This window comes from Clytia hemisphaerica, unplaced genomic scaffold (assembly GCF_902728285.1).
Source record: "Clytia hemisphaerica strain Z4C2 unplaced genomic scaffold, Clytia hemisphaerica genome assembly, whole genome shotgun sequence".
Taxonomy (NCBI): Eukaryota; Metazoa; Cnidaria; class Hydrozoa; order Leptothecata; family Clytiidae; genus Clytia; species Clytia hemisphaerica.
The window spans coordinates 342,197-369,879 of NW_027104233.1; the positions used below are offsets into that span (position 1 = coordinate 342,197).

Here is a 27,683-nt window from a genome sequence, read left to right on the forward strand (position 1 = left end):
TTCTTCATTACAAACAAAATATCCTGCCAGTACAATCATTATTAAGACATGCCTATTTCTAGTTGTTAATCTAATAACCCATTTTCGATCATTTCCGCTCATTTTGAAAATAAATTTTATTCGTCTAGTTCGAAACGTAAGTCACACGTCAACAGGTTATAGGTCAACAGGTCATTGACACAGGTCAGCTTTAATTACTGTAAAATACAAAAAATGTTTGAAAAACACTTTTTATTGTCAAAAATATCATACGGAAGGTATTTTATTGATATCTAGAACCTTTTTAAAGGTCCATTTTTTTAACTACAAATTTTGATCTACTAGACTAAATTTGTTAAGCGAACCTGGTGCAGCCTGCGCAGTCTTTTCCCATTTAAGAAAATTATCATTCATAGTATTTCACCTTTATCTTTATTTCTTGACACTTCACTCCAAATAAGCAAAAGACTAAAAATAATGATGACCTCAATCAACAAGAGCCTCAACAAAAATCTCACAAAACAGAGCATCCGTTTGCTTTCTTTGTCTGCAAACTCCCAAATGAAATTATTGCCAAATTTTATGAAGTCAAAGCCTGAGGTTGCTGTCATTGATTTGGCTGGTACAAGCATGGAGAGGAGGTGGCCTTGGTGCAAGTCGAAGATTGAATATTGCGAATTTGGAAAAGTCAATTGATAAAGCATTTTCTTACAAAAAACTGAAATCAGTGTTGCTTAATATCAACAGCCCTGGGGGGTCACCTGAACAATCTGAGCTAATTGCAAATAAGATTACACGATTAGGAAAGCAAAAGAATGTGAAAGTTTACTCCTTTGTGGAAGACCTAGCAGCTTCTGGTGGATACTGGCTTGCATGCGCTGGTCAGGAAATCTATGCAACTAATAACTCCTTTATTGGTAGCATTGGAGTTATAAATGCAAAGTTTGGTTTTGACGAATCAATTAAAAAGTATGATATAGATTGGCGTTTCTATACTGCAGGCAAAAGCAAATCTTTCATGGATCCTTTTCAACCAGAGAAAGAGGATGATGTATTGAAAATTAAGTACCTTTTAAATGCCATTCACCAAAATTTTATTGACCATGTAAAGAAAAGTCGTGGTGGTCGATTGAATGCAAATGATGATTTATTATTTAATGGAGACATTTGGCTCGCTCAAGATGCTATAAAACATGGATTAATTGATGGCATTGATGATGTCAGCAATTTTGTTGAACAACGTTATGGGAAAGTTGGTGAGGACGTTAAGTTGATCAGAGTGAATTCACCAAGTGCCAACAGGTTTGGCTTAGGTGGTATGTTTGGAGGTCTGACTACTCCTCTCGACATTCAAAAAGATCTCTTTAGTAAAAGATTTGATGTAATGTGATGTGATTTTTTAAATGAATTAATTTTGTTTCCATATCATAAGGTGTGCTATTTTGTTTGGTAAAGACTTAATGGAATTAATAATATTTTATGATCTGAACAGATTTTTAAACCTTCAAAACTAGAACTTTCTGAAATCAAGAAGTAAACCCTAATTCCAAAATTTAAAACCCTTGTTCTCAAACTTCACTTATGATTTAAAAACATTTGATTTTCGATAATCACTATATATTTCTAACTTACACACGTACTCTCGGGTACCTAATAGCCGGGGGGGTTGGAATAAGCAGGGGGGTTGGAAAAAATCTCAAAATTTAATAAGCGGGGGGGGGGGGGTTGGAATAAAAATGTCCTGGGTGGAAAATGTTTGAAAAGGAGGCTAATACAGCAGAATTAAGACAAAAAAGGGAACATTCAAAAACATTTTCCCAAAAACTAATAAGCGGGGGGGTTGGAATAAGAATGTCCTGGGTGGAAAATTTTCGAAAAATTAATTAGCGGGGGGGACGGCTATCAGGTACCCGAGAGTAATTCGTAAAACCGGGAAAAAATTAAAATGATTTCCCATAAAAATTAATTCCCTCAAGGTAATTTGAAGTGTGGGTATATCTATTACTACAACAAAAGGCCTTTTTGGATAAGCCAGTACATTGTTCTTCGTAAACATTCAAAACAAACTTTAGTTTTTTTAAATTTTATTTTCAACTGATGATCGTCTCAACGGCGTGAAACTATTAGTTTTGAAATAAAACTCATTAACTTCATTCGACAATAGTATATATACAAGAGCAGCCACCGGCTAGAAAATACAAAATAACTGTTCGGGAGGCCTTTTTTCACTGGAAAATATGACTGTTATTTTCATAACCCGCTCCTGGGAAAATATATCTGTTCTTGGAGAAAATTAGTGTTCCTGGAAAACATGTATCTGTTCTGGGAGAAAATTAGTGTTCCTGGAAAACATGTATCTGTTCTGGGAGAAAATTAGTGTTCCTGGAAAACATGTATCTGTTCTGGGAGAAAAATTAGTGTTCCTGGACGGTTAGTGTAAAACGCAGGTCACAGGTCGCAGGTCACAGGTCACAGGTCGCAGGTCACAGGTCGCAGGTCACAGGTCAACAAAGTGCAGACCGGAAAAAAAAAGAAGATCATAACATATACATAACATACCATCAATACATAGCGCATTAAATTACAAAAAAGTAATACATGCTATTTAGATATTATAAAATGACAATTGAATAGAATAACAACCTATTTTGACATAGTGACACTTACTTACAAAAATAATGACAAAATCATAAAATATGATGCCTAGCAAGACAAAAGCACGAAAAATATTTATTATACAAAATGTGATGTGGATGGTGTGAATGGATATAAAATGGCACCAAACAGAAGCTTGCAAGGACCCTACTGTAAGAGAGTGGTTTTAGAAGGATGGAACTAATTAATTATTCAATTGTCATTTTAATGACTTAATGACAATTTTTGACAAAAATATTGACAGAATTACAAAATATCATGTCTTACAAGTGAAAAACACCAAAAATATTCAGCATGCCGAATGTGATGATAACAATATGGCTGGATATAAAATTACACCAATCAGAAGCTCGTGAGTTCTCTGAGAAGGTAGTTTTAGAGCGATTTGTTTTATTATATTATATAACCATCATATAACATTACAAACATTACAATATGTAATATACCTGTTATACGTATAATATGGTTTCAAATATTTTCTGGTCTGCGTTATACACGGCGCAAACCGCGAAAGATCGATAAAAGCACATGGTTAAATTTTGATGTTTGAAATGGTTTTATATGGATGAAATTGCTTGAGAATTATGTTTTTGATAATTCTTTGTGCTTTCCAAACATTTTCCTCTGCAATGACATTGATTAGAGTTAACCTGTCATCACTGACCTGTGACCTGTGACCTGCGACCTGTGACCTGTGACCTGCGTTTTACACTAACCGGTTCCTGGAAAACATGTATCTGTGAGATCCTGCTTGCTCCTGGAAAAACCTGTCTGTTCTGACTTGAGATTGCTCCTCTCACTCCTGGAAAAAATCTGTATGAATGAACTGGGCGATACTCCTGGAAAACCCTTGAACGTTGAAGGGGTTTCAAAAGAGAAAAGAGAAGTCAGCAAATACTCGTTCATTGATTCATTCTGTACTCGTTTCTTGTCGTTTGTCGTTTGTCGTTTTGTTTGCGTTTTTTTTTGTTTGAGATTTAACCTTTCCAGCGCGCAACATTTTTATATCTTCAGCCCGTCTGCGCGCAACGTTTTTTGATGAAAATGCAATTTTCACGATAACCGTTATAACTTTTTGAAAAATTAACTTCAGAAAAAAACCCTTATATTTTTGGAAAGCCCTACCTTTCCCCTTTCTAAATATGTTTAACTGAGTACTTCAAACAATTTTGGACAGAAATTATGAAGCCAGACAAAAGGTATATGAAAAAACAATAATGTCGCGAAAAAGTCATTTTTTGGTGCAAAACTTCAAAAAATTATAGAGAACTGAAAAATTGATAAAAACACTTACTTTTTTCTTTAGAAGGTTTCTTTATAGTTAGGTAATACAATTCCATACTTTTGAAAAGCCAAATAAAACTCTAAAACACTTTTTGCGAAGCGAATTTATGAGCGAAGCAGTTTTGCTATATGTGCACGTACCTTTAACTTCTATCCCAAGCGAAAATTTGCTATAAAATTTGCTATATAAATCACATCTTCAAACCGATGATTTTATCAAAATGACCTTGAATGGTTTGGCTTGAAGCCACGAAAACTTTCTCAGTTTGGATCGGTTTGGTAGCTAGGACTGCGAAAAATGCCGTTTTAAAATGGTGTACCCTAGCAGTGAACAGCAAAAAAATTACCGGAAGCCGAAACACGGACTTAGAATCTGAAATTGATCAAATTGCCGTGCGGGCGGCACGCATCTAAGCAATCTAAGCAGTGGTTCTTCGGTTTTAAATATTTATTTTGCTGTTAAATGGAAAAAAATTAGTTTGAACGTTGACAGAAAGGATCTTCATCATCCTTTGACTTTTAACAGCAAGTATCAAGTATCAAATAAGGTCAATTAATGAGAGGTTTTTGCAAGTCGCGCGGGCGGACGGGAGGAGTGCTCTTTTAGTGAACGAAACTTACCTTGCAAAACCAAATGGATATTCTATGATAAAGAAGTACGGAGGTAAATCAAATTTATCGAATTTGTCAAGAAATAAATCAAAACTGCCCAAGAACCAACAAGCCATCTTTGTACATTTTTGTTTTTGTTTTATTTTTATGTTTTGATGATTTCGACAGACGATTCGTTATTCGAATAAAATGTTCGATCGCTCGACTAATATCGTTCGATTTTATTAAGGCACCATTTACACTAGAATAACTAGAAGGAAAAAAAAAAGAGTGATGCACGGCGGGCGGCGGCGGGTGTTGTGCCGCCGTGGATTATGTGGTGTGTTTGGGGCATTAAGGCTCTTACGACCCTGTCTCTATAGCGGCTTTATTAGAGGGATTTTTAGAGTGTCTCTTATTTTGCTAGCAACTTGCAAATTGAGGTGGAGTCTGGATCGCTTCGCAACCCTTATACAATACGGCTAACCAAAATGAACTTAGCATCGGATTCAACCTTGGATTCAACATTGGATTCGCCATTCTAGCATTGGATTCACTTTACCGGACAGTATCTTTTTCGGACAGCATTCTATTGTATTCAAAACTATAATGGACGTTACATGTATCTATTAGCTATCATTTAGTGAAAAAATTAAGTTCATACCTCATTTTCCCTAGGAGGAGTTAAGCGGAAACCACTGCTGATTGACAACAAGAAATTCAAATTTCGACCTTATGCTCGCTAATTATCGGACAACCTTATTCTCGGACAGCATTCTTAGGTGTTCAAAACTATAATGGACGGTACCTTTACCTATTAGCTATCACCTAGTGAAAAAAATAAGTTAATACCTCCTTTTTCCTAGGAGGAGTTAAGCGGAAACCACTGCTGATTGACAACAAGAAATATAAATTTTGACGTTATGCTCGCTAATTATCGGACAACCTTATACGCGGACAGCATTTTTAGGTATTCAAAACTATAATGGACGGTACCTGTACCTATTAACTATCATTCAGTGAAAAAATTAAGTTCATACCTCCTTTTCCCTAGGAGGAGTTAAGCGGAAACCACTGCTGATTGACAGCATTGGATTCAAATTTCCAGCATTGGATTCACTTTGCCGGACAGTATCTTTTTCGGACAGCATTTTTAGGTCATCAAAACTATAATGGACGGTACTTGTATATATTAACTATCATTTAGTAAAAAAAATAAGTTCATACCTCATTTTCCCTAGGAGGAGTTAAGCGGAAACCACTGGTGATTGACAACAAGAAATTCAAATTTCGACCTTATGCTCGCTAATTATCGGACAACCTTATTCTCGGACAGCATTCTTAGGTGTTCAAAACTATAATGGACGGTACCTTTACCTATTAGCTATCACCTAGTGAAAAAATTAAGTTCATACCTCATTTTCCCTAGGAGGAGTTAAGCGGAAACCACTGGTGATTGACAACAAGAAATTCAAATTTTGACGTTATGCTCGCTAATTATCGGACAACCTTATTCGCGGACAGCATTTTTAAGTATTCAAAATTATAATGGACGGTACCTGTATCTATTAGCTATCATTTAGTTAAAAAATTAAGTGTTTACCTTATTTTCACTATGCGGAGTTTAGTGGAAACCACAGGTAATTGACAACAAGAAATCCAAATTTTGACCATAGGCTCGCTATTTATCGGACAACGGACGTTACTTATGTCTATTTGCTATTACAGTATTTAGAAAAAAATAATGAAAAATATGGCAGAAATCCGTTGCTTTTTAATGTAACAACACCCTGAACTTTAATGCCGCGAGATTTAAAATTGAAAGCAATAGAAAATGCTCTAGATATGAATGTTGCTTATTTCGTCGGATAATCCAAATACTTTCACAGCCACATTCAATTCACCGATGTTTTTATCTGGATGTTATTTTATGATATATAGCCCTGGTACTCACTGGCTTAACTGTCAGTTTACTACAAATGTCCCGTGAAGGCATTGATCATACAGAAGGAACGTTTGAAGACCGCATTCCATCAAATGGCTTTTTGGAACTCCATTTTATTACATAGATTGGACTTTTAAAGAAAGGATTTACAATTGACTGCGTCCATCAATTTGAACTTGTCAAGTTGATCTTCTTTGTGCGTCTTAGTCTCAAACGATGATTTCTTTGTCGGTCTTTCTTTTGTAGGAGGAGTTGGGATCGAGCATTTCTCTACTGACGGAGGTTGGACGGGTCGCAATTTTTCACGTTCCCCTTTCTTTTCGAAGAAACCAACGGGCCAGTGTTTTTCGTAGAACATGAACTACCATCGCTTCGATTTCATCCCTCCCAAAACGGAATTGATTTGATACACTTGCATGCTTCGCTTTGTTCGGAAAGTTGTAGGTTTTCATAATGTTCCTCTGATGGTTCCAAATTTCTTCTCTTCATTACTAAGACTGTTTATGGTTCGACAGCCTTTTGATAACGCACTTTTTTTGAAAATTATGAAAATTCGATGGCCTTCGTAAAATCGCCGCGGATACATGTTTACTAGGCCTGTATTTTAGAACGCCATGCGCCCAATTCAATATCGATTATATTTAAAAAAGAAACACAAAAATTGAATGTTTTTCTTTTCTCTGATTGACTATTTCAGATAAAAAAGAATATACTATCGTGGCCAGAATACTTTAGGCGTACAAATTTTCGTGAGGTCAAAAAATCTCGAAATTTACGACATTTACTTTCTCGAATTTGACGAAGAAATGTTTTTCGCAAGCATAAATTTTCCCAAATCAAGGCTTAAACAGGCTAAAAAGCGCCATAAATCTTCTACATTGTGGGGGGCGTACGGTATTTCGGAATTGCGGAAATCAACCTATTTTCTTCAGAATTTCGGAAATCGGGCATAATTTCTTCGGTATTTTGGAATTCCGAAGTTGTTTCGGTATCGGATATCCATTAATTTTTGTTTCGAAATTTCGATATCATAAATTTTTATCCCCCTTTTTCGGAATTCATACGTGAAAAAAATAATTTGATGAAAAAATAGAGTTGAGTTTCGAGGAACATATCTCTAAGCAAGTCAACAAGGCCAATTCGATGCTTGGAGTTATTAACCGTGACTTCCAAAACCTTAGCCCACAGATTTTTCTTACTCTGTACTGTACTTTCGTTCGAACGCATCTTGAATATGCACAATCAGTCTGGTCACCGAAACTAAGGAAACACGCCAACCTATTGGAAGGAGTGCAGAGACGTGCGACAAGACTTGTCAAACTTTACAAAAATCTCTCTTATGAGGATAGACTACGAAGCTTACAATTACCAACACTAGAGTTTCGTAGAACTTTTTGTGATATGGTGCAGGTCTATAAGCATCTTCACTTCTACGATAAAGCTACTACCCATCGACCACGTCCGAATCGACAACACAAAGATGAACTCCAGCCGAACCTTGCAAGTAATGGATTCCGCGGCCCGCAAACAAAGTCGTTCTACTACAGAACCATCCCTACGTGGAATAAATTGCCGTCTGAGGTGGTAGCTGCTGTTTCCATAAAAGGCTTCAGTGAAAAGTTGAAAGAAGCATGGAAAAGCCATCCAAAGAAATTCGTTACACAAAATTTGTAAATTGAGATCGGTTTAGAGGCCCACTGAGTGCCTACAACCTGTAATATTCATTTTAATAATAAAATAATTAGTCAAAACGAGGAAAAATACTCAAAAACATCGGTATCGGAATTGCAAGTATTTTTTTACGGAATTTCGGAAATTTTGACAATATTAATCGGTATTTTGGAAATTGCAAACCCCTTACGCCCCCACTATACTCTATTTTAAATTAGAATTAAGATTCTCTAACTTGTCAATAAAAGTTCGCGAAATCTAGATAACATGCTACAATCATAACATATTACGAGTTCAACTCTTCATTTCAATTACAAACTCTAAAGTCTGTTCACGATAAGTGTGCACTCTTTTTTCTTTTACCTATAACTTTTGAAGGAATTCTTCAATCTTTATAAATTTGGTATCGTTGGAGAGATATTTGTGAGTGGAACAATTTGAAATAAAAAAGTCTTTGAAAAAATTCTAAAAACGAAGGTGAAAATGAAGAAGAAAAAAATGAAGACCTTGTAGAGAAGTGCTATAACTTTCATTTTCACTTGAGAGATTTTTTGATCTTAGGAGATCATCACTGTGAAAAAATTTCACTAAAATATTTATTCAATATAAAGTTATGATACAAAGTTAATAAGTGAGTGACCCCAAAAAACAGCAGAAAACAGCAGAAAACAGCGTTTTTAGACGTCAATCAGCTTATAACTTTGCTTGATATCTTTTGACTGAATGATTATTTTTGAGAAATTTTTTCACAGTGATGATGTTCGATAATCAAGAATTCACTTCAGTGAAAATGATAGTTATAGCACCTTTCTACAAGATCTTCTTTTTTTCTTCTTCATTTTCATCTTAATTTTTAGAATTTGTTTAAAATTTTTTTTATTTCAAATTGATCCACTCACTAATATCTTTCCAATGATACTAAATTTATAAAGATTGAAGAATTCCTTCAAAAGTTATAGGTAAATGAAAAAAGAGTGCACACTTATCGTGAATAGACTTTAGTAACCTCCTAAAAGTACTTTCTTTGAATTTTTTAAAAAGCTTTTGAGTGACTTTGTCTGCCTTTGTTCGATTAAAAAAAACGCATCTCTTTTCTAGTTGCAATTTATATAGTCGCAAAATTAATTAAAGAAGGCCATTTTCACGAAATCTAATCCACGCGAAAATTTTAAAGACCCTTGATTCAAGAAAATTAGTACACGCGAAAATTCATCCACTTAAGGTATGTGGAATAAGTCCGGTTTGGGTCTTATCATCTACTCGGGAAAATTAAGGCACGTCCAAATTTACCCTAATTTTTTATCACCGTTTCCACTTGTCATAGCATATCACTTCATACATCGAAAGAAGCCTATTGGAGTGTAGATCACTGGAATAGCTGTGCCATAATTAATTTTTTCACCCAAAAAAAGATATTAGACAAAAACCAAAAAATGCTGACGTCAGCAAAACTTGTTTTTTGAATAACTCCAGTTTGGCTTATGGTATAAACATGAAATTTGGACAAAAGTTGATATATCAACTAATAATAGGAAAATTTTTGCTTATTTATTTTTGCAAATTTTGCTGACGTCAGCAGAAATCAGCAAAATACGAAAATTTGCAATAAAGTGCTGACGTCAGCAAAATTTCAAAAAAATTTTTTTTCAAAATGATCTTCTTAATGGTGTGCAACTTTGGTCCAATTTCATGTTTTTACCATAAGCCAAACTGGAGTTATTTAAAAAACAAGTTTTGCTGACGTCAGCATTTTTTGGTTTTTGCCTAATATCTTTTTTTGGGTGAAATAAATAATTATGGCACAGCAATTCCAGTGATCTACACTCCAATACGCTTCTTTCGATGTATAAAGTGATATGTTATGACAAGTGGAAACGGTGATAAAAAATTTGGGTAAGTTTGAAAAATCTCGACAGGCCTTAATTTGCCTGAGTAGTGAATATCTAACTCAAACCCTAACCCTAACTCTAACCCTAACCTGTTAATATTCAAGTGGGATTTCAAATTTTGAAGATTTTCAGTTTCACGGAATTTATTCATATCCTATAATACCGACCTCTTTTGAGCTGGCCCTTAATTACCCCCTCCCCTTTCAGCTAGTTGAGGTAAAAATAACAGACTGAAACTCGATGGGGGATATTAATTAGTATTCTCATATCTTCCCATATCTTTTATGATACCACAAGCATGCTGTCTGAAAATGATTGTCCGATAATTAGCGACCCTAAGGTCAAAATCAAGTAATAATTTGAAATCACCAGTGGTTTCCGGTAAACTCCTCCTTGAGAAAATGAGGAATGATCTTTATTTTTTCACTAAATGATAGCCAATAAACATAGGTACCGCCCATTGTAGTTTTGACTATCAAAAAATGCTGTCCGAGAAGAAGGTTGTCCGATAATAAGCGAGCCTAAGATGGAAATTTGAATCCAATGCTGTCAATCACGCACCAGTGGTTTCCGCTAAAACTCCTCTTAGGGAAAATGAGGTATGAACTTAATTTTTTCACTGAATGATAGCTAATAGATACAGGTACCGTCCATTATAGTTTTGAATACTTAAAAAGGCTGTCCGCGAATAAGGTTGTCCGATAATTAGCGAGCATAAGGTCGAAATTTGAATTTCTTGTTGTCAATCACCAGTGGTTTCCGCTAAACTCCTCCTAGGGAAAATGAGGTATGGACTTAATTTTTTCACTAAATGATAGCTAATAGATACAGGTACCGTCCATTATAGTTTTGAACACCTAAAAATGCTGTCCGCCAATAAGGTTGTCCGATAATTAGCGAGCAAAAGGTTGAAATTGGAATTTCTTGTTTTCAATCAGCAGTGGTTTCAGCTTAACTCCTCCTAGGGAAAATGAGGTATGAACTTAATTTTTTCACTAAATGATAGCTAATAGATACAGGTACCGTCCATTATAGTTTTGAACACCTAAAAATGCTGTCCGCCAATAAGGTTGTCCGATAATTAGCGAGCAAAAGGTTGAAATTGGAATTTCTTGTTTTCAATCAGCAGTGGTTTCCGCTTAACTCCTCCTAGGGAAAGTGAGGTATGAACTTAATTTTTTCACTAAATGATAGCTAATAGATACAGGTACCGTCCATTATAGTTTTGAATACCATAGAATGCTGTCCGAAAAAGATACTGTCCGATAAAGTGAATCCAATGCTGGAAATTTGAATCCAATGCTGACAATCAGCAGTGGTTTCCGCTTAACTCCTCCTAGGGAAAATGAGGTATGAACTTAATTTTTTCACTAAATGATAGCTAATAGATACAGGTACCGTCCATTATAGTTTCGAATACCATAGAATGCTGTCCGAAAAAGATACTGTCCGATAAAGTGAAACCAATGCTGGAAATTTGAATCCAATGCTGACAATCAGCAGTGGTTTCCGCTTAACTCCTCCTAGGGAAAATGAGGTATGAACTTAATTTTTTCACTAAATGATAGCTAATAGATACAGGTACCGTCCATTATAGTTTTGAATACAATAGAATGCTGTCCGAAAAAGATACTGTCCGATAAAGTGAATCCAATGCTAGAATGGCGAATCCAATGCTGACAATCAGCAGTGGTTTCCGCTTAACTCCTCCTAGGGGAAAGGAGGTATGAACTTAACTTTTTCACTAGGTGATAGCTAATAGACACAGGTAACGTCCATTTTAGTTTTGATGACCTAAAAATGCTGTCCGAAAAAGATACTGTCCGGTAAAGTGAATCCAATGCTAGAATGGCGAATCCAATGTTGAATCCAATGTTGAATCCGATGCTAAGTTCATTTTGGTGTTGTATTTGATTTTCAAAAGGTAACTATTTTGTTAACCTTTAGAAGCCGCTTGATTCTATCGGTTCAGTACCCCACGCCGCCCTCTTTTTTGCAAAATCAACTAGGGTTTACGAAAGCGAATAACTTTTGATTGACTAAAGCTTATGGAGCAAGTGACCCCATTTTGGAAAGCCTAGTGATTGTACTTTCATATTATTGCAGTTTAAAAGAATTTAAAAAATCATTGAATAATGTAGAAGTTGATATCTAGGTACCAAAAATAGTGAAAATAAATTAACGTCACTTTTTTCGGTGGATTTAAAAAAAATATTGAAAAAAGTGGGGGAAGTCTCCCAAGTACTAAAATGGACTTGATTTTCTCATACCTTAGGGTTTTAGTGATGAGCATGAGTAATTAGAAGGCACAAAATACTTTATTTATCTCAGAATTTATGTTTCGGCATATCATAGTTTCCCCTAGAATTAGCTTTGTGCGGCCGACAACATTCACGTCATTGCAAAATGGCACTGTAGAGTCCTCAAATTCCCTCTTGAACTCTTTAAAATGTTTTTGCAGCATCTACTCACCTATTCTAAAGCAACATATAGTGAAAGAAGCTCAAAATCTACCATAAAAACATTCAAAAACAGCTGTCTTTTAGGGAAAGTACAAGACCCCCTTATGTGAGGAAAGATACTGAATAATACCTAATTCTGTCTATTATTGTTATCCAAATCCTTCTGAACTTCATCTGTTTGAATATCCAATAATAAAACACCATAATAAAAAGAAAGTAAACACTTAAGTTCACAGCTACCTTCCTCTGCAACCAAATTATTCAATATGTTTATGTGGTTTTGAGTAATGGAATATTAGCTTTGTTTACATTTTGAAAAGTCTCACCAAACGCGATATTTTTTCGGCAAAGTATATATTTTCTGAAAGTATGCAGAGGATACTCAATTTTTACGGCTTACGGCTCGCCAGTGCCAGTGAAACAGGGTTACATTGTATATTGTTCAAAAACGTATATATACGTGTTCTGGCTGGAAAGTGATATTGACTATCCGTAGATCTAACACGATTTTTTTTCCTATCCGTAATTCCGTTTTCAGGGGGTAGTGGGTCATTAACAGTTAGGTAGGGTCAGGGTTGCTAGTAACGGCTTGTCACTGTGCCGGGTGCATACTCGGCGCCTTGGGCCCCGCAGGGTTGCTAGTAACGGCTCGAATTTCAGTCAGGTTGAAAAAGGGGTACTTTTACCCATATTATAATAACATTACCCCCGTCTTTTTTGTCATTCTATAAGTATTTCCAAATTTCGTCTTCTGTTGTGCGAGTGTGGCTCAACGGATAGCGTGTTGGCTTCCGAATCCGAAGGTCTTTCTTTAGTGGTGGTTCGAATCCGACCCGGTGCGATGATTTGATTGGTCGAAAAATGATTGGCAGGTATCATAACTTAGTCAGTAGAAGCAGAGATACAGAAGAAAGATAGGAAAGGAAAAATAGTAGAAGGAGTGTTAGATATACGGATAGTAGTTATCACCTACCGTTCTGGCTATACGCGAACCGTATATATCAGTCAGGGACAGTCGCCTTATTAGGAGACGCCTCCTGATTAGGAGACCCGTCTCCTAATCAGGAGGTTCACGTCTCCTAATCAGGAGACGGGTGTAATTATCTCGTGAACGAGCAAACTGCGCATGATTTGATTGCTCCCAATGGAAAGAGCACAAAAAATTGATTCCATATGGTGATTTTCAAAAAAATCCACCGGTGGAATCAATCACAATTCTAATAATCCATAAGAACCAATCAGAAGTAAGAATCTGTCTTCTGAACAAAAGCGTCTCAAAAAGAAAAATGGCGGACATGAAAAAAATCAAGAGGGGCTTCCTTGTAGTGCTTTATATTAGGATTGTGATCGATTGCACCGAGAAATTTTGATAATTTTTTTAAAACTTTACCAATTCGAGGCTGCTCTTTCCATTAAAACTAGTTTAAAAATGCGCGGAAAAGCCTAAAGCCCTTAAAATTGAGATCAAAGTTTTATGTCTCCTAATTAGGAGACGGGTCTCCTAATCAAGCGACCCCAAGCGACCTACATGTCTCCTAATCAGGAGACGTCTCCTAATCAGGAGGCGTCTCCTAATAAGGCGACTGTCCCTGACTGTATATACGTGTTCTGGCTTCTAAAGGTTAATCTAGATTTCAATCTAATTGTAAATACTTTTGTTTTGATAGGCAGTGATAGGTTTATTGAGTCTCTCAAACATGCTCAAACATCTTGGGAATCCGATGTCTCACCATTTCTTTTTCACACTGTTTGAGTCCTCTCTTCTCTCTTATCCTGTGTGGAAAATAGTTTGGGAGCAATGGTTTGTCCATGGAAAAAAAGCAGTCAAGTTGTTTTTTGAAATGATCCTTAGTACGTATACTCTTGTAACTTACGAAGGTAACTAATGTAAGGTATAATGTAATGTTGATGTGTGTGTTAATGTGGTGATAGTGTAGAGTACCCTGTCCATGAAGTAAATTTAGAATTTAATTTGTTCTTTCCTCTTCAGATCGAAAATTTCCTACAAAGACGTGGATGTATTCATTTGCTGGAGAACTTTATAGTGAATAAAATTGATGACACTGTTGCACCCTTTTGTGATGACAAAAAGCTGCTTGATCTTGGTCTTTTGTATGGTGATTTGATATCATTTAAACAAACATTCTGTGAATCAAGTTCAAAAGTAACAACTTATCGAGAAAAAGCTCAAAATCTGAAAACAAAATTAAAACGCACCCATACAGAAAGATTGAGCTCAACCAAAAGACCTGTCACAATTAAACCCAATTTGGCAGTTAATCTTGGAATTAAATGTCTTGAAAGAAACAAATATGTTCACAAAAGTAACAAAAATGCCTGTTTGAATATATCTAGGTCAGCCACATATCGTCAGGTGCTAGTCTGGGAGCAGAATCACAAAATAGCAATTTTGCTTAACCCAGAAGGTGAATGGGGTTGTTATACATCGTTGGAACGGAAATTTTATGCTGATTATGGAAACCCGGGTCTTAAAAAGTCTCTCCTGGACAAAATTGCAAACGAGGCTGGAGTTTACACTCCGTCGTGGTGTTTTTTCGAGTTTACCTGTTTTAGAAAAATTCTTACCCTCAGCATAGTAAAGGGTTTTAGAATTTCATTTTTTGTGCAAAATGCTGTCAATAGAATAGGGTAATAGAAAAAAATTCAAAAATCTCGAAAAAGTTTTTTTTTGCACTCCATCTCGGAGGATTTTGGCGAAAAATCCATGTTTTTTCTTAAAATTCGTCAATAACTAGTCTATAAACCACTGAAATTATGTCAAAATAAGTCCAAAAATACTTTCCTGCTAAAAATACTATAAAAGAATAAGAAAATATAACAAAATAAAGAAAAATCGGCTCAAAACGCTATTTTGCACTCCCCCGTTGGTGTTTTTAGATAAACGAGATTTTTGGTGTTTATGAAGAAAATAATATAACAATTTGTAGCTTTTCCTTTGATCTACGACTGGAAATCCTATCTTTCTCTTTCTCTTAAAATTTATCCAACACAAAATGCTAAAATATTCTGAAAAATGACCCTCCTTCGCTGGGGTTTTAAGTCAAAATTCAGTAATTTTAAGCCAAAATTCAGTATTTTTACTTAAAATTCGTCAAAAACTAGTCTATAAACCACTGAAATTGTGTCAAAGTAAGTCCAAAAATATTTCCCTGCTAAATGTTTTTAAAAGAATGAATTATAGAAAATAGAAAAGTGGGCTCAAAACGCTATTTTGCACTCCTCCGTTGGCGTTTTCATTGAAAAACGAGATTTTTGGTGTTTTTAAAGAAAATATAACATTATTTAGGTTTTCCTTTGATTTACGACTGGAAATCCTGTGTTTTCTCCTAGAATTTTTTTTCCAACACATATGCAAAAAAATATGAAAAAATCGCTCTCCTTCGCCTGGGTTTTTAGGACGAAATTGCTATTGAAGATTCTTCACTTTTCAGCCGCATTGGGAGGTGCGGCGCTTATTTCGAAACTTAAACCTTAGTTACAGCTCGGGTGAAACAAGGCATGTCCCAAATATATTTTGCGTGACGCGCACCGCTTCCATCTATTCCTTAACGTTCATATATAGCTCAAAAGAATCATATCAACAAGCAGATTTCAAAAAGTGCTGGGTCAAAAATTTGCATTAAGCCAATCTCAAGATATCGGTCAAAAATTAATTTTGACGTTATAAAATACATCGAGAAAACACGTCATAAGTAAGATTCAAATGACGTCATTATTGAAAAACAGCGATAACTTCAATTTTATTAATGCAATCAACACCAAATTTTGACTGGAGTTGTAAATTAATGATTCTGAAATACTTGTTCAAAAGTTTTCAGAAAATTTGAATGACGTCATTTGCTGTCGGGAAAAATTAGAATACGTCAAAAAATGCTGACGTCATCATGAATTTTCAAATATTTTTTCATGAAATATTTTAGAATCGTTAATTTACATCTCCTGTCAAAATTTTGCTTTGATTGTAGTAAGTTAATCGGAATTATCGCCTTTTTTCAATAATGACGTCATTTAAATTGTCTTTTTGACGTGTTTTTTCGATGTATTTTATAACGTCAAAATCAGTTTTTGGCCGATATCTTGAGATTGGCTTGACGTAAATTTTTGACCCAGCACTTTTCGAAATCCTCTCGTTGATACGATTCTTTTGAGCTGTATATGAAAGTTAATGAATAATGGGAAGCGTGTGCGTCACGCGAAATATATTTGGGACATGCCTTGTTTCACCCGAGAGCGCTTACAAGAGGGTGGTATGGTGGCGCTTAATGGAGGAAATAAGGCGTTTAAGCTGCACAAATATTGTTGAAATAAGTTTTGAGCATTAATAACTACCTGCTGAGACTTTCAAAGCGAATGAATGTGGGATCTGAATGACGTAATGTCGTAACTCAAACGTAGTAGTAGTAGTTTTAGTTTACATTTTCCGATCACAGCATATGGTAAAAGAATGACTTAATTTCGACGTACAATTAGTATCGAGGAACTGAGGTTTTCGTGACGGAGGAGTCGCAACCGTGGTTTTCGGGGACAGGAGAAAATTTCGATTTTTACACCATGTTTTGGACTGATATTTTTATGAAAACTAAGTACCTCAAACGCTACTTTTTATGGATATCTTTGACTTAGTTCTCAGTTAAGTTCATTGGGGGAAATGAGGCCTGGAAAATCATCATTATACACCCCGAAATTTGGAAATCCCAGGCCTGGGAAATGGCCATTTACCAGGCCTGTAGTTGTTTCACTTTTCCAGGGCAAATCCTAACCCCAAAAACGGACACTTCCCACCCCGAAAATGGCCATGTTCCAGGCCTGGGATTTTAACATTTTTTCCTGTGCCATCACATTCGTTAAAGTTAGTACAAAAACTTGGCAAAACAACAAAGCTTTCACTTGTTTAAGGACTATGACGGTTGGATAAGTATACAACGGGGACGTGCGGGCAAGTGCCAAACGTATTTGAAACAGGGGTGTACTAGTAAATTTCTAAATTTGAAGATAGTTTAGCGCCGCAGGCAATTTTTGGAAAACTCTTCATGAAGAATATAGTTCAGGAAGAGTTACGGAAATAATACCTATATTCCCTAGGTAAAATACCGAAATGCCGAAGTTTTATGGGTATATTACCATCACTAGCAGCATTTTGAATATAAATACCGTACATATTTTACAAAATACCGAAATACCGAACAGAAAAAGGCCGATACCGTGTCACCGAAAACCCTGAAATTCGCATTCGCATTGTTCCATTTGGGTACTCTTTTGTACTTTTGTAGTAGGGGGGGTCAACGGTAACACGTTGATCTTGTTGTCCTAGATTACGTAGGATCTTCCCCACATTGATCAAGATATCGTAGACTTCATCAGCATCAGTCAGTGATGCAGGGAGTGAACGACCATTCCCGATGATTTGCAGTTTCAGTGGCATTTTCCGGCAGCTGGTCCAAGTTGGAACATTTTGAACCTCTGTGACTTTAAAAAGCTCACTTAAGCTTGATTTCAATGGCTAACTAGTATATATATAACTAGTTCTTAATGAAATTTAAGCAAAGATACCAAACTTTGGCCTAACACCCAGCGAAGGAGGGTGATTTTTCATATTTTTTTGCACATGTGTTGGAAAAAAAATTCTAGCGGAAAACACAGAATTTCCAGCTTCGTAAATCAGTCTAAATAATGTTATATTTTCTTCAAAAACACCAAAAATCCCGTTTTTCAATGAAAACGCCAACAGAGGAGAACAAAATAGCGTTTGGAGCCATCTTTTATATTTCCTATACTTCATTCGTTTATAAACATTTAACAGGGAAATATTTTTGGACTTATTTTGAGACAATTTCAGTGGTTTATAGACTAGTTTTTGACGAATTTTAAGTAAAAATACTGAATTTTGGCTTACAAAATACCGAATTTGACTTAAAACCCCAGCGACGAAGGGTCATTTTTCGGAATATTTTAGCATTTTGTGTTGGATAAAAATGATTCTAAGAGAAAGATAGGATTTCCAGTCGTAGATCAAAGGGAAAGCCAGAAAATGCTATATCTTCTTTAAAAACACGAAAAATCTCGTTTTTTCAATAAAAACACCAACGGGGGAGTGCAAAATAGCGTTTTGAGCCGATTGTTCTTTATTTTGTTATTATTTCTTATTCTTTTATAGTATTTTTGGACTTACTTTGACACAATTTCAGTGGTTTATGGACTAGTTTTTGACGAATTTTAAGTAGAAATACTGAATTTTGGCTTACAAAATACTGAATTTGACTTCAAACCCCAGCGAAGGAGGGTCATTTTTCAGAATATTTTATCATTTTGTGTTTGATAAAAATGATTCTAAGAGAAAGAAAGGATTTCCAGTCGTAGATCAAAGAAAAAGCTAGAAAATGTTATATTTTTTTAAAAAACACCAAAAATCACGTTTTTCATTAAAAACACCAAAGATGGAGTGCAAAATAGCGTTTTGAGCCGATTTTTCCTTATTTTGTTATACTTTCTTATTCTTTTATAGTATTTTTAGCAGGAAAGTATTTTTGGACTTATTTTTACATAATTTCAGTGGTTTATGACTAGTTTTTGACGAATTTTAAGAAAAAACATCGATTTTTTGCCAAAATCCTCCAAGATGGAGTACAAAAAAAAATTTTTCGACATTTTTGAAATTTTTTCTATTACCCTATTCTATTGACAGCATTTTGCATAAAGAATGAAATTCTAAAACCTTTAACTTTGCCGACAGTAAGCAATTTTCTAAAACAGGTAAAATCGAAAAAACACCACGACGGAGTGCAAACTCCAGCCTCGTTTGCAATTTTGTCCAGGATGGACTTTTTAAGACCCGGGTTTCCATAATCGGCATAAAATTTCCGTTCCAACGATGTATAACAACCCCATTCACCTTCTGGGTTAAGCAAAGTCGTCTATAACTCGACATATTGAATTCTGCTCCCAGACTATGCATGAAATTTGCCGCCAGCAATTTAAAATAGCCAGTACCATTTCAACTTACTTGGCTACCTATCATGGAAGGAAAATACAAGATTCATTCATTGACCTTGGAAGCTATTATGAAGAATATGTGAAAGAGAAGAAGAAAGCAATTAATTTGTACTTATATGTAGACACACCATACATGAAAATTGGGTTCAAGTGGGCATTAGAACAAAACAAAAGTAGTGATGATGACAATGATGACACTTACCAAGTAAGTTTATTTAAAAAACAAAACCTTTTTTTAATTAAAATTCTCTGATTTGTATAATTCAAGTTGCGCGAAAAATACAACTGTGTGAAAAAAATTTAGAGGGGGCCTTTTTTTTGGACATGATGAAAAGATTTTGTCGAATGGAAGTATTTCAAAAGTTCTCAAAATTTTTTGTTTTGGAGGGGATGTACGAACAAAGGGTTGAGTAAAATTCTCTTTTATTTTCAATTTTTCAGTCAGGCAGTAGTTCAACTTTGATAATATGTCCTATTTGTCATTGTACTTCACCACCAAACACAGAATGTGTACGATGCGTCCAAAATGGTGAGCTTGAAGAAAGTCTTGCTGCTGACCAAGTAAGTATACCTTAAGGGAACCAAGTAAGTATACCTTATTTGCATTTGACAGTTTATAAAAATTGGCCAATCAAAATGCCTAAAGACCTATCAATCAAACTGTTTTATTCAAATATTGTAGGAATTACTTTCAATGATGCCTTTCAAATGTACCTAGCTGTTATTGAGCCAGTTTACACCCTAGATGAGGTTTCTTGTTACACTCAAAAAGAGTCATTCTTTTGAGGACCTTGATGGCATCTTTGATGGAAGTTTGTGTAGGTGGCAGGATTGGGTCATCAATTTTTTAGACATCAAAAGTCAAAAAATTCGAATTACATGAGCAAAAAAGCTGTGCGATTTGAGAATATTTTCGAATTACATGAGCTTTCTCACAAGGTTTTCAGGCTTAGCCCCCGGGGGGGGCACTGGGTTTGCGGACTGACGGTATGTGCGGGCCAAAAATTGGCTTTTAAAATTGCACCCTTACAGTGCAGCAAAAACCAGTGAAAATCATACCCTTAGAGTGCATTTTCCCCCAAATTTTCGATCCCTTTCGTGCAAAAAATGGTCAAAATCCTAGCATTTTTGGTCAAAATATCTAGGTTTTTCAAGAATTTTCTGAAATTTCTACCCTTACAGTGCATCTCTAGTTTTTCCGACCCTTACAGTGCATTTTAAACATATTGGAAAAGGTACCCTTAGGGCCCGCACATACCCGTCGGTCCTTTTGCCCAGCTGCCCCCCCCCCCCGGGGCTTAGCCCTAAGTCTGAAGGGACAGAAGATTTTGTTTGAATTATATGAGTTTTCAAATTATAGGAGTTTGAATTACATGAGTTTAACTGTAATCATAACTTTCTTTGCTTTCTCTTCATAGGCTGAGCCCATACAACCAACCACATCATTTATCAATTCTGTGCAAACTCCGTAAGATTTAACTTCTACTGGAATTTTTTTAGTTCTGTTCAACTTGTTTGTACTTATTAGATGTTAGTACTTATTAGAAAGACTGTTTAAACATTATAAGAATAATGAAAATTTTTTGTTTACAGAATAAGTGCTGTACCATCACATCCCAGACAGCCAACCACATCATCTGTCAATTCTGTGCAAACACTGTAAGATTTAACTTCTACTGGAATTATTTTTCAACTCTGTTCAATTTACTACATATTCAAAGGCTTCAAAGTAAACTTGCAACAATTGATGTTTGTACTTATTAGAAAGACTGTTAAACATTATAAGAATAATGAGAATTTTTTGTTTACAGAATAAGTGCTGTACCATCACATCCCAGACAGCCAACCACATCATCTGTCAATTCTGTGCAAACTTCGTAAGATTTAACTTCTACTGGAATTATTTTTCAACTCTGTTCCATTTACTAAATATTCAAAGGCTTCAAAGTAAACTTGCAACAATCGATTTTGTACGTATAACAAAGGACTGTTAAACATTATAAGAATACATGAGAATTTTTTGTTTACAGAATAAGTGCTGTACCATCACATCCCAGACAGTCAACCACATCATTTGTCAATTCTGTGCAAACACCGTAAGATTTAACTTCTACTGGAAATATTTTTCAATTCTGTTCAATTTACTACATATTCAAAGGCTTCAAAGTAAACTTGCAACAATTGATGTTTGTACTTATAAGAAAGACTGTTAAACATTATAAGAATAATGAGAATTTTTTGTTTACAGAATAAGTGCTGTATCATCACATCCCAGACAGCCAACCACATCATCTGTCAATTCTGTGCAAACACCGTAAGATTTAACTTCTACTGGAATTTTTTAGATTTATAGGCTATAAAGTCTTTGGGCTTTTTCTTGGGTTGTTCTTATCTCTTGGCTGCTTTGGGGCTTCTTAGGGGAAAGAATGCACCCCATAATAGTCCTAATGGAGTCTTTTAGAGATTCAATATAAATTTCCCAGAATTTCCGTATAATTATTTACAAAAGATAAGTACATCATTCTTCGATCCCTAATTCATACACTTAGAGCTTAAAAGCATTTTCATGATAACCAAACGAAAAATGTCCTTTAACTATATTTATGTTTTGTTTTTTATCAACGTAAATTATTTCATTTGGAAATTATTTTGTTGTAAAACAATGAAAGGCTATAATTCAAATAGTGGGTAACCATAGTAACAAAGCAACCATAGTAAACGTTCCAGGTGTTATTATTTTCAAGAAATCATATTTATAAGAGTAAGGCAAAGGAGAGAACGAAAAACGAAATAACTCGAAAAACTAACGCACATCGCTGAAGAAAAAACTATTTAAAATATCTTTGTGGTTCCCAAAGCTAAAAGCCATAAGAAGTAACCAGAAAGAATGAAAATACACCACTCTCAGTACTCTTTTTTATAAGTATACAAGAAAATTCGCTTAAGCTTGATATACTTAGCAAATTTTTATTTTTGCTTAGATTTAGACCTCTTGAATTCTATTTATTGGCTTCATTCGGTTAAATGCCAAAGATCGGTGGTATTATTGAGAAAAGACATGACTCAAGAAATGATTTGGACAGTTAAGATGAACTGCCTGCCAGAAATGGCAGAAGGCCTAGAATAGACACTTTTAATGAGTTTTAGAAGTCATTAACAGATGTGAAAAGACGAGAGAATGATAAATGCGCTTGGGGAATTTAAATTAGATTCAGAGTTGTAATCAGAACCATATAAGTAAAATTTCCGTTTTTACATCCACTCGAGTTTCTTTGTTACTTATTCTCTTGTTTCTCTGTTTGTTTGTTTCTCATTTCCAGTCAGTGTCGGTTCTCTCCTAAATTATTTTTCCCTGGTATGTTATTCAATTTGTTAACTTTTTGACAAAAGATGTAGGAAACAACACAATCACAATTCATAACAGTGTAAATGGAAGCCCCTCTGATCGAGTGACGAAAGAGAACTTTAAATTACTTGATTTACCTGGTCTGAACTGAATGGTGTATATTTTTCATTTTAGTGCAACTGGGGCTATTGACACCACCTCCGATCTTGCATCTTCAGTCTTTCGACACAGTTTGATGTAAGTATGTTAAAAATCTGGTACATTCTTCAGTTATGTTATCTTGAACTTACAAAAAATGCGTCAGAAGGGTACAGATTTTTCTCCATTTTTTAATAAAAAATCAATTATCTTTTATTACGCCTTCAGTATATATCGATGCAAAATATTTTCACGTAGATTTTTCAACCAATTGATGAGATAAAAATAAGCACGGTTTTTGTTTACTCAAGGTTTGACCACGTGTATAAATTGCTTTTAAATAGGAAACCAGCAATCAAAGAATGGGCAGTATGTTCCATTTGCACTAATGAAATTGAAGATTCGCCAGCTCATCTTCTTTCCTGCAAGTGCAGGTTTCATCGGATTTGTTTAGAGATGTGGACAGAGAAAAGTATGAATTGCCCCACTTGTGCAACGAAGGCTGATACGAAATATATCGATTCTGAGTTATACGATGACATCATTGAAATATGGCATTACAAATTTTCGGACGTTGTAAATATAGACTTGAAGGACAGATCTGATCTCTCAATAAGAAGATCTAATTTATACACCGACACACTAAGGAAAATTCCTAGAATCTTCAAGAAAGGACTGGTTCCTTTAAATGTGACATTCACTGACAAACCCGCAGCAGATAACGGAGGCCCCACTAGAGAATATTTCTCTGAAATCTTTGATCTCTTTATCGGTAAGTTGGTCCATGGCGATACAGGAAACTACTCGTTTGTGCATGATCTGGTCAGGCTGGGAAAGAACGAATATATGTATTTCGGATATATCACCGCACTTGCTTTAGTACATGGATGCCCAGGTCCACGCTATTTTTGCAAGTCTTTGATGGATTTCATTTTTACTGGTAATGCCGAACCAACTATCGATGAAATTCCAGATGCAGAAGTCAAACAAAAATTGCAAGCTATTGAGGAGTGTCTCGACGAGAAGTCTTTCCAAGACCTTATGAAAGACTTTTTTGAGCGATTCGATTCGGGCTATGTGGCTTCTCATGTAGCTTTTCAAGAAAAGGAGGAACTGATCAAAACCATGTCATATCACTACGTAATTTCCTGCGCTCACCAAGAAATCAGCCAATTCATCAGTGGTATTGAGACTGGATATGTTTTGTTAACATTGAAATGTCACGATGAGTTTAAGAAGGAATTTGTCTACGATGAAAATCTAATAACTGCCGATCGTGTAAAAAGAATATTTAAGGTAATTTGAATGACATTCACACCACCAATCCATTGTCAAAATAATATTAAAGCATGTGGACACGTTTTAAGCAATTTTTTAGCATATCCTGTCATTTTGTACACCAAAAATATGCGTAGGTTATTTAGAGTGGTTCGTTACTATCAAGACTTTTCAAAAAATTGAAAAATGAAGAACCTCTTATACTATGACTGCGTCCGCATGCATTTGCCTCTAGGTAGAATCAAATACAAAAATGTATTTTATCGAATCTTTATTAATAAGCTTGTGCATTCTGCTCTAAATTTAATATGTTCATTCCACTTTTTAGAGAGTCGAATATTCGCAAGACGCATACCAACATGGTTTGGAGAAAGACGTTTATTTCAACTTTGTTACCATGTTTGAGACACTTGAGGACTCGCCAGTCGAAGTTGACTCACAAGATCTCGAAGACAAAATCACTATCAAAACGATTACATTGTCTGATGTGTTAAAATATCTAACCGGGTCAAGATTCCTCCCTTTGTATAGCGAGACGAAATACTCTGTAAAGTTTTGTCCCTCAGAACCTGGAAGACGCAGTTCGGCCAACAGCTGTGCCTGTGTGGTATATCTGCCGCTAAATTCAAGATATGTCAGCGAGGAAAACTTCACACATAACTTTTTAGAAGACATGATCGAGAATTCGAATAAATTTACAATAGCTTGAATATCTTTAGGAAATCCTATGTCAACTGTTGCTTCTTTTCTCTTTAAACTTTATGTGCGATTTTCATTTTGTTTTGTTTTGAATTTTTAGTTTTATCTTTAGAAAAAAAACTTGCTATTACCTTGATTCCTTTTTCATTGACCATTTAATCAATAGGTTTTGCCAAGAAAGTAACTGGAAAAGAACTTGTCATTTTGATGAGTAAAGGGTTTCGTGTAAAACCTGAATGTTGCCACATCTCTAGTTGAGTCTTAGGCCAAACACTTTAACTGTTGTTTTATAGGAGGGGTGCCAATTTTTTAACTCTTCGTAAAAAGATTTTAAATCTATCAATAGGATGTTTTTTGCCATCCAAATCACAAATCAATCAAAAACTTTACTGTTGGTAGTTGTTAAACATAAAGGGTGGTGAAATAATGCAAAAGCAAACGGAGATTTGGCTATTTTAGTAGACTTTCTTAAGTTTTTGGAAGATGTGAGATATTTCATTTAATTAAAAAACGAAATGTAATATATAATTTATTATCCGATAACATAGAGAAGGATATTTGTTTTTGTTAAAATTTTTAGTTTTTTAAGATTTTTGATGATTTTTAAATGTAAAGTAACGTTATGTTTTTGAGAGAAATTATTTTATGTTTGTTGCCCTCGGGGGTTTGAGCAGACGGTGCCTATGGAACCGGACCGTAGAGAGACTAAATTTTGACAAACTATGATAAAACCCGGTGAATAAAACGAAGCCTCTCTTAGAGTCGAGGAGCTTAAAAACCGATGATTAAGGTCCGCACATACCCGATACCCATTTTGCCTAGGTACCCTTTATTAAGATACCCCCTCCCCAGGTTGTGACCTTATGTGGAACTCACTCCTTTCAATTTTCAATCATTCGGTTTCAATTTTTAAGCAGTCTTCGACCCACGAATTTACTTTTTACTCCTTTATTGTTACATGGGGATATTTAATACCAACTTTAATACCCCTTGTTTTTTAAGCAATTGCTGGAATTTTTTTGTTAGAAGTGTATTTATTATAGATCGTTTTTCAATATTTCATAATTCCATCGTTTACGTTTTACTTTAACGACGTTTGTAGAAACATTTTTAGTATTAAGAAAGGGAAAGCACACATTCAGCATTTTCTGAGAAGACCTGTATACCCTGTACATATATATTTTTTAAAGTTTATTTTCTCATATATTTTAGATAAAATATTAAAAACATGATATTTATATTATTTTACATTAGATTTTAGACATGAAATTTCGATTTGATATATATGCATTCGTTTATATTTTTATTTTGTTTACGAGGTATTTTTATTGTTAAAGTCTTTTTTTAATGTAGCTCCTAACGTTTTAACACGCTTCTCCTCGACCAGAAATGTTTTAAAAACTAGTGATAACCCGTTGGAAAGATAGTTTTAATTGGATCATTATTTAATAATAACATATAAAAGTTGTCCAACTAATCTTCTTGTATCTTAAATAGACCAAAAATTATACTATCAAAAGCTAAAAAAGATGCGCGTATTAGGCAGTTTTAGGCCTACTTTGAAAAGTTGTATATTAATTTTATGACGAATAAAAATTCTCTTGTGATAGAATAGTTAGAATCTCATCGTAACATTTTCCTTTGTTTACATTTCACTTTTATAACGACTCTTGTAGGTAGTATTAAGAAAGCCTTCATTGTCACTTTTAGACTCTTCTCGTCCCTCCTTTTTGTTTTTGTAACAACCACTCAAATGAAACGTAAACGCCGTATAGACATTTGTTATTTTATTATTTTGTTGTTTATTACATTTTTCACGTTCACATTTTTACTTTTATTTAGTTAAGATTGAAATATAGTTCTGTTTTATCTTCAACTTTCACTTTGGTTCTAGTGTCATTTGTTTTTTTTTTACCTATCTGGAGGTCGTCCTATAAATTAAACTTTGCCTATCCGTCCGTTTGTTTATTCTTTCGTTCTTCTGTTATGAGCTTTTCCCAGGATTGGTTCATTAGTACTTTTGCATGAAAATTTCGCAATCATTTTAATTCTGCAGTTTTTTTTGCCCGTTGACCCAAAAAATCGCATTTCCCGGCATTTTAATTTTGCGGTTGAGCTTTAAAATCGTTTTTCGCTTCATTTTAATTCCGCAGTTTTCCGAACTCGACCGAAAAACTGCGACATTTTCATTCAATAAAGTATTTCTGATTTTTTGAAAACTGAAGGGGTAACTATAAACCCGATTTTCGGAAAAAAATATTTGGGCAAAAAACAGGCCAAAAATGACGATTTTTTAATTTTTTGATTTTTTTTAGTTATTTTTGCTTTATAAAAAACCTAAATACAAGCCAAACTTTTCAATATCTTTCCGGAATTAGTTCATTAGTTTTTCCGATTTTTTGCAGTGCAGGTGCAGAATCAAAAAGTGCGACGTAGAACTTTTTAAAAATGAATTATTTTGAGCCAGAAAAGGCCCCAATTTTGATATTTTTCGAAAGGTTCAATAGTCTGACGATGACCTCCGCTTTATAAGTACGATGGCCCCTAAGGCTCACCACGCACTTCCAGTTCTTATAAAATTTGTGAATATTTTAGAGAAGCAAAAGTCTCCCTCGAAAGATAGCCGTTTGGTCAGCAAAATAGATACCGAGTTGTAATAGATGAGTTGATGATAATAGCGAAATAATTTGTGGTTTGACAAGTTGTAAATCTTGTTGATTTACTGGAGGAAATGG

At 34.9% G+C, this 27,683-nt stretch overlaps 3 protein-coding genes across 3 annotated transcripts; all 3 read left to right on the forward strand.

The window, feature by feature from the left end:
• The first annotated feature begins 540 nt into the window (after positions 1–540).
• On the forward strand, positions 541–1,369 carry LOC136815980 (Na(+)/H(+) antiporter NhaA-like). The gene is made up of 2 exons (XM_067072402.1): positions 541–601; positions 783–1,369. The coding sequence occupies exons 1-2, from the start codon at positions 541–543 to the stop codon at positions 1,367–1,369; spliced, it is 648 nt and encodes a 215-aa protein (XP_066928503.1).
• Positions 1,370–7,597: 6,228 nt separating this feature from the next.
• On the forward strand, positions 7,598–8,128 carry LOC136815981 (uncharacterized). Its single transcript, XM_067072403.1, has one exon. The coding sequence runs from the start codon at positions 7,598–7,600 to the stop codon at positions 8,126–8,128; it is 531 nt and encodes a 176-aa protein (XP_066928504.1).
• Positions 8,129–20,905: 12,777 nt separating this feature from the next.
• On the forward strand, positions 20,906–26,830 carry LOC136815958 (G2/M phase-specific E3 ubiquitin-protein ligase-like). Its single transcript, XM_067072383.1, has 8 exons — positions 20,906–20,955; positions 21,081–21,146; positions 21,299–21,364; positions 21,518–21,583; positions 21,736–21,801; positions 23,008–23,070; positions 23,316–24,267; positions 24,578–26,830. Coding segments are annotated over exons 6-8 (1,335 nt in total). The 5' UTR covers positions 20,906–20,955; positions 21,081–21,146; positions 21,299–21,364; positions 21,518–21,583; positions 21,736–21,801; positions 23,008–23,068; the 3' UTR covers positions 24,959–26,830.
• The last annotated feature ends 853 nt before the right edge of the window (positions 26,831–27,683 follow it).

What these genes read in the sequence shown, in the direction of transcription:
- LOC136815958 (XM_067072383.1), top strand. An exon ending in GTGTAAAAAGAATATTTAAG is followed by an intron (nt 24,268 to 24,577) that starts GTAATTTGAATG and finishes TCCACTTTTTAG; the next exon opens with AGAGTCGAATATTCGCAAGA.
- LOC136815980 (XM_067072402.1), top strand. Translation starts at nt 541, where the DNA reads ATGAAATTATTGCCAAATTTTATGAAGTCAAAGCCTGAGGTTGCTGTC. An exon ending in TGCTGTCATTGATTTGGCTG is followed by an intron (nt 602 to 782) that starts GTACAAGCATGG and finishes TTACACGATTAG; the next exon opens with GAAAGCAAAAGAATGTGAAA.
- LOC136815981 (XM_067072403.1), top strand. Translation starts at nt 7,598, where the DNA reads ATGCTTGGAGTTATTAACCGTGACTTCCAAAACCTTAGCCCACAGATT.